At 38.9% G+C, this 12,305-nt stretch overlaps 1 protein-coding gene across 1 annotated transcript; it reads left to right on the top strand.

The window, feature by feature from the left end:
• Positions 1-6,328: 6,328 nt before the first annotated feature.
• mmp19 (matrix metallopeptidase 19) lies at positions 6,329-12,186 on the top strand. Its single transcript, XM_083888460.1, has 9 exons — positions 6,329-6,469; positions 6,548-6,633; positions 7,259-7,389; positions 8,416-8,628; positions 8,726-8,971; positions 10,446-10,571; positions 10,767-10,931; positions 11,016-11,143; positions 11,233-12,186. The coding sequence occupies exons 1-9, from the start codon at positions 6,371-6,373 to the stop codon at positions 11,464-11,466; spliced, it is 1,428 nt and encodes a 475-aa protein (XP_083744586.1). The 5' UTR covers positions 6,329-6,370; the 3' UTR covers positions 11,467-12,186.
• Positions 12,187-12,305: the final 119 nt, after the last annotated feature.

The following is a 12,305-nucleotide window of genomic DNA, read 5'->3' as shown; positions in this document are numbered from 1 at the left end:
AGTGTCTCTGTCGCACAGGAGGGCTGAGGGTGGGATTCACATGTCTGTCTGCACTGAGACTTTCATAGTCTGCCATATGCTGGATGTAATTCTTTCTTTTAGTTGTTAAATTAAAATGTCTTGTGCAGTCTTTTACAACGTGATTCATAAATGTAGTAAGTAACAGAAACAGGATATAAACTGACCAGAAAAAGTAGCTGACCTTAAGAGTTGTCTTTTCACAAATCTCTTCAGGTTCATCTGAGGTGTCCAGTAAGTCTGAGGGGAAGCGACACAAGCAGTGTCTTGGTGACAGAAGGAAGTAAACTTCATTCAAATCCAAAGTAAGGCAGGGCAGTTTTATTATTTACAATTCATGCAGTGATGCAATGAAGCGTATTCACAGGAAACTGTAAAAAATGGCTTTAAAACAGAACAGCAGGAAGAGAGTTAAAAGGACATTTGAATTAACACAGGTTAAAACTTTCAATTGGAGCAAAAACAAGTTCCAAAATATAAAACCATAAAATGATGAGCTGATCTCAAATATATTCGTATATGGTGTAGTTATTTCAGGACGGATGAAAAAGCTAATCAGATGAGAACATTTTTGTTTTGGAAAACCTTTTTGTTTTATTTAAAGCAGTATTTGAACTGAGATATATTTATTTCTTCCATTATGGGAGTTCTTTTTAAAATGGCTGGTTATGGCTAGGTGGTAAATTCATCAGCACAACTGTGTTATTAACAGCTTATTTAATTAAAGGTCCAGTGTGTAACAGTAGAAAGAGGGTTTATTGGCAAACCCAGTAGTATGTTTGTAACAGTATAAATCATTTATAATATATAATATAATAATATAGCCTCAGAATAAATGTAATATTTTAATTATGTATAATGTGTACTTTTGGCAAGGGCCATGCTTTACGCCATGTTTCTGCAGTGGTCCCAACTGAAAAATGCATGGAAACGCATTGCTACATTCTACAGTGTCACCACTAGATGTCACAATTCCCAGATTTTTTTTGTAATGCTATATTGTACTGATCTATAGCTATGATGATGACTACCACGGCCTTTTCCCCTGAATACGAGATTAAAGTTCTCTTTCTTATGTTACAGTGGAATGCAAAAGTTTGGGCACCCCTGTAAATGTTCATGATTTTTCTTTATAAATCATTGGTCGTTTGAATAAGAAATTTCAGTTAAATATATCATATAGGAGCTTTAAATCACACCACAACTTTTCAATAATATACAGGTCTGGGGACTGAGATGGTCATTCCAGAACGTTGTATTTGTTCCTCTGCATGAATGCCTTAGTAGATTTTGAGCACTGTTTAGGGTCGTTGTCTTGTTGAAAGATCCAACCCCGACACAACTTCACCTTTGTCACTGATTCCTGGACATTGTTCTCCAGAATCTGCTGATATTGAGTGGAATCCATGCGACCCTCAACTTTAACAAGATTCCCAGTCCCTGCACTGACCACACAGCCCCACAGCATGATGGAACCACCAAATTTTACTGTAGGTAGCAAGTGTTTTTCTTGGAATGCTGTGTTCTTTTTCCACCATGCATAATACCCCTTGTTTTGCCCAAATAAATCTATTTTAGTTTCATCAGTCCACAGCACCTTATTCCAAATGAGCTTCAGCATACCTCAAGCGACTCTGTTTGTGGCGGGTGCAGAGAAGAGGCTTTTTCTGCATTACTCTTCCATACAGCATCTCCTTGTGTAAAGTGCGCAGAATACGATGGACAGTGACACCATCTGCAGCAAGATGATGTTGTAGATCTTTGGAGCTGGTCTGTGGGTTGACTGTGATGGTTCTCACCATCCTTCGCCTCTGCTTATCTGAGATTTTTCTTTTTCTGCCACTTCGGGCCTTAACTAGAACTGTGCCTGTGGTCAACCAATTCCTCACAATGTTCCTCACAGTTGAAACTGAGAGCTTGAATCTCTGAGATAGCTTTCTGTATCCTTTCCCTAAACCATGATGTTGAACAATCATTGTTTTCAGGTCATTTGAGAGTTGTTTTGAGGCTCCTATGTTGCCACTCTTCAGAGAAGATGCAAAGAGGAGAAACACTTACAATTTACCTCCTTAAATACTCTTTCTCATGATTGGATTCACCTGTGTATGGAGGTCAAGGGTTACTGAGGTTACCAAACCAAGTTCCAATAATTAGTGCTAAAGGTATTGAAATCAATAAAATGACAAAGGTGTCTAAATTTATGCACATGCTTAATTTTGTTTAAATAATTCTTGATCGCTTTCTGTAAATCATATAAACTTTATTTCACTTCTCAAATATCACCGTGTTTGTCTCCTATATGATATATTTAACTGAAATTTCTTATTCAAACGACCAATGATTTATAAAGAAAAATCATGAACAGTTACAGGGGTGCCCAAACTTTTACATAGCACTGTATCTGCAGTGGGACTCATTCCTTTGTTGGTGGATCTTGGGGGGACAAACCTGCTGTGGACGGGGGTTTTTTAGTCTCTCTGATTTGTCTTTGACTCATAAATGACTACAAACTGTGGTGAGCAGAACACACATGTACACAGTTGTGTTTATTTGACCCAGACAGTGAGGACTGTTGTGTTCTGCTGACATTCTGTTGTTCAAAACCCTGACAATGAACCACACACCACTCACTGAGAAAGATTAACGACAAGATGACACATTTTCTTTGAGAAAAGTATTAAAAATTCTGTCTCATAATTCTTTAGTAATTTGGACCAACTATTTTGAGTAATCATTTTATGAGTTTGAAACACAAACAATGTGTGCGTGTTTTGTCACTTCCTTTTTCAGGATGTCAAAAAACCCCTCTCCTATATTATTCCTACTTTCTGTTCCTTTTTCTCTCATCATTAGTAATGATTCTATCACAACAATGACAGGATTATTCTTTGACTGTGGAGGAGTGTGTGATATAACATCATTTTAGACAGATGATTCTTCCTTGGAAACAGTGTCAGTGTTCGTGTGTCGTCTCAGGCTTCAGTCTGTGTAGTATAGCTGAGGCCATATGATGCCAACCATGCACTGACATCTGGAAGCCGGCTGTTTTACCAGCTAGTACTAGGTTTATACTCACTTCATATGCAGCCCAGCAGTCCTACTGTGTTTACAAGGAGAGGTTCAAACAGTATAGAAACACTACACCAACCTTTTGTTATTTATGTTCACTTAACGTTGCTCTACAGTTGCAAACATATCTGATATAATCACTTATTCACAGAGGTGCAGAGGTTCCAAACTCACGATTCATGTGGCCCTCCAATCAATATCGAGTTAAAAATGTGTTATTTATGGGTTTTATTTTGAAATTCTGTTAAATATTGTCACAAATATTTATATAGCATTATCATGGTGGAATATTGTTATATAATTTGAAGCCATTCCCCCCCCCTTGACGAAGGTCATTTGAGTGTGACACCCTTGTTATAGGGTCTAATATGAGCTAATGTATGTTGGGATTTGACTCTCTACACATTCATTTAATACCGTGACTTTATAGGGGGGGCCCACAGTTGGTGTAGTGGTTAGCACTCTTGCCTTTGCAGCAAGAAGACCCGGGTTCCTGGGTTCGAGCCTCGTTTGGAACAACTCCGGAACAATGGGGATTAGGTGAATTTGGTCACTCTAAATTGACCCTAGGTGTGAGTGTGTGAGTGAATGGTTGTTTGTCTCTATATGTGGCCCTGTGATGGACTGGCGAACTGTCCAGGGCGTACCCCGCCTGTCGCCCAATGTCTGCTGAGATAGGCACAGCACCACCCGCGACCCTCTGGTGGAGGAAAAAGCGGTAGAGGATGGATGGATGGATGGACTTTAACGAGTGGTTGTTTGAGTTTCTGTTGCCCTTATGTCATCTCAGGCTGGACATTGACCTCTGACCCAGAGAACTGCTGCTCACTGGATAATTCATGTTTGTTTTTTTCAGCCTATTTACTATAAAACCTAGAGATGGTTGTGTGTGAAAATCCCAGTAGGTCAATAGGTTGTGTAATACCCAACAACAACCATGTCACAATCAAATCACCTGTATTTCCCCATACTGATGCTCACTTTAAACTTCAGCAGGTTCTTATCTCCATGTTTACATGCTAAATACATCAATACATACTAAAGTTTCTGAAAACTGTTTATAACTTTTAAATATAAACTAATATCAGCTTCACAATTCTCTCTGTGTTTCTTAGTATAGCGGCGTGTAGATCTTTTGTCACCTTTTGCAACATTACTGTTTTCTGTCAACACAGACAACATTGCAGTATCATTGCATCACACGAACACTCCCTCAGTCAGGTCTGATAGTATTACTTTTTTTTTTTTTAGCATAAAGAGCAAACAAAGACAGAACAATAACACCAACAACAACAAAACTCACCAAAAGTTACGCACTGCAGCTTTAAAAAGAAGCTGAATAGGTGTACCTAATAAAGTGGCCGGTGAGTGTTACGACACCGCTGATGTGTTCAGATGATCTGACTCAAAAAGGAATTGAATTTGTCTTCGAGAACAAAACCAAAGTTGTCTCCTTTGGACAGGAATAGTAACAGAAGTTGCTGATGACAGCTGATCACTAAACAAGTCATTCAATTTTTTAAACCTCCACTTCCTCCACATGCTTCAGCTAAACCACTTCCTTCCACATCAGTGGATTATTAAAAATAAATGATACTGTGAAATATAGTCACCATAAATGTGTGGTTTAAGCAAAAAATGTCACAGTGAGATGACGACTGTTCCTTGAAAGTGTGACCCATCTCTTCTTTATCATCACACCATGTGATTTACTTTAATTTATGTGATTATGTCACAGAAAGGCTCTTGACCGAACTGGGATCCAAACTGGCAACCTTCTTGTTGTGAGGCAACAGAGCCAGCCAATGTGGCTATGTTCTTTTGTGAGTACGCCAACTAACTAGTGTAAGTCCCTCTGAGGCTATTACATGGATACATGACATCAATGACTTTTATTTCATGAGAAGTCTCCAGGGGCTGCATGGTTGGTGCAGTGGTTTGCGCTCTTGCCTTTGCAGCAGGAAGACTATTCTTCTTCCGCCTATTGCCCTATGTCAGCTGAGACTGTGGTGGAGTATAAAGTGGTAGAAGATAGATGAATGGACGGAGTATCCATTGTGTTTACTAACTAATGTATCTTAACATTGCTTGTTAAATTATAAATTTCTTCTCTGCTTTGTTTCTTTGCGTAATTTATAAGCTTTGTTTGTTCTGAATTTTATATTATTTGACCTCGTCTGACCCTCGGCTTTAGTTCGACACCCCTGCTCTAATAAATGTGGACATTTGGTGCCTCAAACACTCCAAATACTTAAAGGTGCATTATGTAATAAATCTAAATCATCTGGCCTTAAAATCCTCCTAATATGTCACAGAGACTCAGGAATAATGTTCATATAACAAACTGAACTCACCAACATCAACAGTGCAGACAAAATATTTGCATTAAAAAATTGATGCAGACTGCAAATCATGTTTATGATTTGAAATCATGTTTTGGCATGTGGCGCCACCTACCGCCTTGTACCACTCATTGCAGTCAGTAGAGTCTCAGCTGCCGAGCAACCACGGGTTGCCAGTTATGTCAGAAAACGAAACCAAAAAGACCTCGGTATTTGGAATTTGAATGTAGTAACCGTTTTTGGCAACATTCTAACATATGGCACCTTTAACAATCACAAACTATGTTGTTGAAAACATGTTTGTGTCCTCTCAGGTATGCTAAATAACCAAATAACAAACCTTATCCTGATATAACCTTGTCCTGATTTATCCTGAGTTACCTGAGAGCAGGTACAGGTCTAATAACTGCTGCAGTTAAACATATATTATGTCCTGGATGGGACATGTGTGTGAGAGAATAACAGGAATGTGGAGATAATTGCTGTTGGTGTGTAGGACACACACTTAACAACAGGGGACAAAGAAAATGCCCCAATCATAAAGGAATAATGAGGCAATGATGTTCTTGTTCAGGGTTAATGTCTCTGTCTGAACTGAACCACTGTAGATGTGTCTTCTGCTTCTGTTGATGCTGTAAAATGGACTTTATGAAGTGTGTAGACTGCTGCTGGAGATCCATGTCCTCCCCGAGCATCTGAACCATTTACCAGCAGACGTGTTGGCTGTGGGTCAACTGGCTGCTCTTGTAATCCTCATTCTTCAGAGGTGGATCATCACAGCCACAGGGGTGAGTCATGCTCCGGGGGCCGAGTTAAAAACCGCTGGAGACGCTCACAGAGCAAACAGTGTCTGCTGTGTGACTCAGCTGACAACTTCTCCAGCTTTTAAAACATCTGCCCTGGATATTTGAGACGGGGAGGACGTTGATGAAAACTTGGACATGGACCGTGCTGGACTGCTGCTGCTGCTGCTGCTGCTGCTCAACCTGAGTGGAGCGTTTTGTGCAGTGGTGCAGTGGACAGAGTTAAATGAAGCTGAGGTATGATCACAGTTCCCTCTGCACATGAAACAGTTGTATTGTGCAGTTTAATTGAAGCTTCTGCTGGTTCATGTGTAGGCCTATCTGAAGAAGTATGGTTACCTGGACGAGCCGGCTGACCCTGCTGACCCCCATTACCTGGAGGAAATCATCGGTGCCCTCAGGTAACACACACACACACACACACACACACACACACACACACACACACACACACACACACACACACACACACACACACACACACACACACACACACACACACACACACACACACACACACACACACACACACCCCGTACAGTATACAGGGAGTGAGACATTGCACGTGTTAGATTAAGGGATCATTTATCACACTCTTTGATTTTCTGTGTGCTCATTCATCCAGGCGTCTAAGGATTATAATCCAATCTAAATGTGTTTCTATAGCACGTTTAAAAAGAACAGGGTTGACTGAGGAGCTGTACGTCACATAAATACATAAAACACACAGCAATAGCAATATAAAAGCAATAAAAATGTAATATAAGGAGAATAAATGGCGTTTTAGTTGAGGTTTATAAACAGAGTAGAGCAGAGTGGGAGAAAGTCTAAAGTGGGGACAGCTGGTGATGTTAGCATATTATTTGGCTATCAAATCATTGTTCAATTTGCATCAATAAAGATTCTAAAGTGTGATTTAGGTGTTGCATTAATCCCTTAAATATCCTTTTTTTTTAGTCAATACTCTATTTTATTTTATTTTTTATGAGTTTTATGAGTTTTGATCACCCCCTCCTTTGTGTCCAGGGTCTTTCAGAAGGTGAATGACCTGCCACCTACTGGAGAATTAGATGAAGCGACCCTGGATGTGATGAGACAGCCTCGCTGTGGCCTGCACGACCCCTTTAACAAGAAGTTTAACAAATTCCGAGTAATGGGTGAGTTACACACGTCTGACTGTTCATTCATTACCTTCAGAACATCTGTGTCTTTTTAAGTCGATAGAGCTGGTGTTTATTTATGCTTGTGCCTGTGTTCATTAGACTCAAACTGTTGATTAAATGACTTTGAAGCTGAATATAGATCTGTTAACTTCTTACACAAAGCAGACTTTGTGTTTTGAATTTCACAACTAATCAATGAATCACACATTTTCACAACTGTGTGCCAAGTTGTGAAATGACTGTACATGTGATGGTGTGATGCGTATTGTCACACTTGGATGAACATTTATAGACAGCATTTTCATCATTTTGAGTTTAACTTGTGTACAATCTGTATATATATATCATACTGAATATATTCTGGCAACCTAACCTATATCTCTAATGTATTTCCTTTTTATAGATGTATTGTAGATTTTTAAAAATATATTTTACTTTCACAGATTTGAAAATGCATGTTTATTATTTATTACCTTGACTGTCTTTGTTGCTGTGACACTGTAAATTCCCCTATCTTATCTCATCTCATCTTATCTTATCTTAAGAACAAAGTGGATGGTTGTCTGTGTGAGAGAACAACAGATTTAAAGGTGCGATATGTAAGAATGTGGCCAAAAACGGTTACTACATTCAACTTCAAAATACCGAGGTCTTTTAGATTTCGTTTTAATATTATAATAATAATAATATTTTTTTTAATGCAAATATTTTGTCTGTACTGTTGTTGTTGGTGAGTTCAGTTTGTTATATGAACATTATTTCTGAGTCTCTGTGACATAGTAGGAGGATTTTATGGCCAGTTGCTTTAGATTTAGATTTAGATTTGTTACATAATGCACCTTTACATGATGTCCAAATAAAGAGAGAACTGTTTATAAAAGACAGATGACATATTGTGATGGATGGACAGAATACTGTGGAAGAAAAGCAGGAGAGTTGAAGACTTCATTGTCCATCTTCATGTCACTAAATGTTGTGGTGACATTTCAGTTTAAAACATATTATTTTCCTCTCCTTCAGGTCATTGGAGGAAGAGGAGTCTGACTTATCGCATCTACAACTTCACACCTGACATGAAGCAGACAGATGTCAGAGCAGCCATTCGCTCTGCCTTCAAGTACTGGAGCGATGTGGCTGCTCTGATCTTCAGAGAGGTGGACTATGGCAGAGCGGACATCAAGATCTCCTTCCACAAGAAAGACGGATACTGTCCAGTCCCGTTTGATGGACGTGGTTAGTGTTTTCTTTCAGGATTGTGAAATACTGGCCTTTTTTTTCCCACTAACAAACACAGACATAAATTGTTGATTTGTTCTGTCACGGCCCACAGGTCAGGTACTGGCTCATGCTGAGTCACCAGAGTCTGGTATAGTTCACTTTGATGAGGACGAGTTCTGGACAGAAGGATCATATTATGGGACTAATCTGCGTATTGTTGCTGCCCATGAAATCGGCCACGCTCTGGGTCTGGGTCACTCTCAGTTCAGAAGTGCTCTGATGGCACCGGTCTACTCTGGTTACCGTGTCAACTTCAGACTGCATTCAGATGACGTGAATGGCATACAGACACTTTACGGTGAGTCAGTGTGTTATAAGAAGATATTGTCGAGATATTGTATTTGAAATATACATAATCAATATTATTTTATACATATTAATATGTATATTACAGAACAAGTCAAAAGTTTGGACACACCCTCACATAATATGACCTTTCTTTATGTTCATTTTTTTCTACATTCATTTTGAAGACATCCAAACTATCAAGAAACACTTATGAAATGATCTAGTAAACAAAATGTGGAAAGGAAATCATACATGGAATAATTGGATTTCTAATGTAATTCCCAGCTTGGTGAGAACCATAGAAATACCATGTAAATATCCATGTAACCGTTCAGTAATGAGAATTAACTATAACACTGTAAAAATTAAACATTTTGTAAATCAAGATAGCTAATTACCATATATTTGTGAGTTGAAATCCATCCTCCCTTATGTAGCATACACTTTTTCAAATTTTTACTATTACTTGTGTATTTACCACATAAATAAGTTGCTATTACTGTAATAATAACAACAATTATCAAAAAGAAAGAGAGAAAGTATCTGTTCAATATACAGTACAACAATAAAAGGAGTAAAATAAGGCACAGCATTAACAACAATTACAAAGACTCTTGGAACAATGACCAAGAGTCAGTCTTTTAAATTGATTTAAATTCCCCCAAAGAGATGAATTGTGAAAGTTAAAACTAATTTTGTAAATAATACAACTGCTGCACAGTTTTGTTCTGACTCTGGAGACTGACATTTGCAACTTCTTTAATGAAGAAATGTCAACACAAAAGGTTACGTGTGTTATGTCTGGACAACACACTGACCAACATTTAAAGGCGCCATATGTAAGAATGTGGCCAAAAACGGTTACTACATTCAAATTAAAAATACCAAGGTCTTTTAGGTTTCGTTTTCTGATGTAACTGGCAACCCGTGGTTGCTCGGCAGCTGAGACTCTACTGACTGCAATGATTGGTAGACGGCGGTAGGTGGCGCCACATGCCAAAACATGAAAAAATATTTATTTAATGCAAATATTTTGGCTGTACTGTTGTTGTTGGTGAGTTCAGTTTGTTATATGAACATTATTCCTGAGTCTCTGTGACATATTAGGAGAATTTTATATGTATATATATATATATATATATATATATATATATATAAATGTATGTGTGTGGGTGTGTGTGTGTGTATCCAGTATCATAGTCCAGTATCCAATGAGCTACATTATAATTAAAATGTAAACAGTATGGCTTTTTCTCACTGTGTTCTGTCAATATTGACCACTATATTACATTATATTATATTATTTTATATACTGTGCATAATGAACTTGTAGTTACAGTATCTGATGGCTTGTAAATCTAGGTCTCACTGTTTATTTCCCCAGTACATTGTTTATCATAAAACATGACATAGGTTTAAGTATGGAGAGCATGTGTCTGTGTGTGTTTATCTACCCTAAAACTTGTATCTTCTCTGTTTTAAAGGAAAACGCATCACCAGCACTTTAGCCAGTTCACCGACTCCAGACAGTCTGTTTCCTACAGAGAGCAGCAACCAACCTGACCACATCCCTGACCCCTGCACTGCCACACTGGACGCCATCATGTTAGGTATCTATCTATCTATCTATCTATCTATCTATCTATCTATCTATCTATCTATCTATCTATCTATCTATCTATCTATCTATCTATCTATCTATCTATCTATCTATCTATCTATCTATCTATCTATCTATCTATCTATCTATCTATCTATCTATCTATCTATCTATCTATCTATCTATCTATCTATCTATCTATCAGGTCCTTGGAGGAAAACCTTTGCTTTCAGCGGTGAATACGTGTGGACCATCTCTGACCTCGGACACAACACACCCATAAAAGTCGTCAGGCTGTGGAATGGACTTCCTGGGAACCTGAACGCTGCTGTGCACTCACAGAGAACCAACAAGACCTACTTCTTCAAAGGTACAGTCTTTGCACAACACTGTGACAAAAGCTCCTCTCAGTTCAGCAGCCTGTGTGTGAATGATGGACCATGTGTGGTCACAGGGAATAAAGTGTGGAAGTACACCAGGTTCCTGCTGGACTACGGCTACCCCAAACTGGTGAAAAGGATTCCTCCGAACATCGATGCGGCGTTATACCTGGAGGAGAACAAGAAGCTGATCTTCATTAAGGTATCTGACATCGATATTTGAGAAGCCGGGGCCTTTTCCTCATGTTTTTGCAGAATCTGTTATTTTTCTGAATAAATGTGTATGTTTAGGGTTCAGAGTACTGGCAGTGGGATGAACTGAAGTACAACGACTTAAGTCTGTACCCCAAACCGCTCTCCATGCTCTTCACTGGATTACCGTCCAGAGTGGACGCAGCCCTCACCTGGACCAACGGCAAGATCTTCTTCTTCAAGGGAGACGAGTACTGGAGAGTGAACCAGCTGATGCTGCAAGTCGATAGAGGTTACCCACTGAGCAAGAAGGAGCGCTGGATGCGATGCTAAGGGTCCACCATCAGGGGGCAGCAGGTGCTAAGCGGTCCACAGCAGGGGGTGCGGGTTCCACTCCAGGGGCATTGAAAACTTCACAACCTCAACAGCAGTTGTGAAATATGATCTAACATGAAAAAAAAGGGGGATTTTCTTTTTTCTCTCTCCCTTGCTGGCTTCTCTACAAAGGAGGCTGATCTTTGTGAAGCTCACTTCCTGAGCACAAATGTGCTTCTGTGACAGTGAGATGTCTTAAAGCTGAGTTTATGATCTCAGGGAGAAATCAATAAGGGAGGCCTTCTATTTGCTCTCCCTCACATATGTGTTGCATTATGTGTCTCAATACTTTCAGTAACACGTAATATGATGATGGGAGTGTTCGTGTTTCTGTTCTGACTTTAACATTTTGTTAAGCCAACTTCTTAACTATGTTCACTTGGGCTGTGTTTTTCTGTCGATATTATACAGATATGATATCCTGACACACAGACTACAGTATGATATATTGGCACTAATATAAGCAAATGGGAAAATTGTTTTGTTTATCTAATGAGTGCCAACTAGCTGTCGGAGGGTCAACTACATCACCACTGTCAAGAATGACGCCAATTTACTGATACAGCGCTTAAAAGAATGTATATATATGTATCATGCCATGAAATATCGCATTATTTTAGTGTATCGATGAATCTGAATGAATCTGTGTGCTGATAATTGTAATAACATGAAAATAAACCTTTGTACATCAACATTACTGTAAAAAACATGTCAGCTTTAAAGTTGTCTGTGCACCCACCAGCAGATGAGAAACATAATCCTTACAATGATGAAAGGCCGGCCTGTTCTACATTGTG

This window comes from Microchirus variegatus (genome assembly GCF_963457635.1).
Source record: "Microchirus variegatus genome assembly, chromosome: 4".
Classification (NCBI taxonomy): Eukaryota; Metazoa; Chordata; class Actinopteri; order Pleuronectiformes; family Soleidae; genus Microchirus; species Microchirus variegatus.
Note: the sequence above shows the minus strand (reverse complement) of the source record. Positions and strands in the feature narration are given on the sequence as shown.

Coding starts and splice junctions, on each gene's coding strand:
- mmp19 (XM_083888460.1), top strand. CDS start 6,371: ATGGACCGTGCTGGACTGCTGCTGCTGCTGCTGCTGCTGCTCAACCTG. Junction 6,634..7,258: donor GAAATCATCGGTGCCCTCAG/GTAACACACACA, acceptor CTTTGTGTCCAG/GGTCTTTCAGAAGGTGAATG. Junction 10,572..10,766: donor ACTGGACGCCATCATGTTAG/GTATCTATCTAT, acceptor TCTATCTATCAG/GTCCTTGGAGGAAAACCTTT.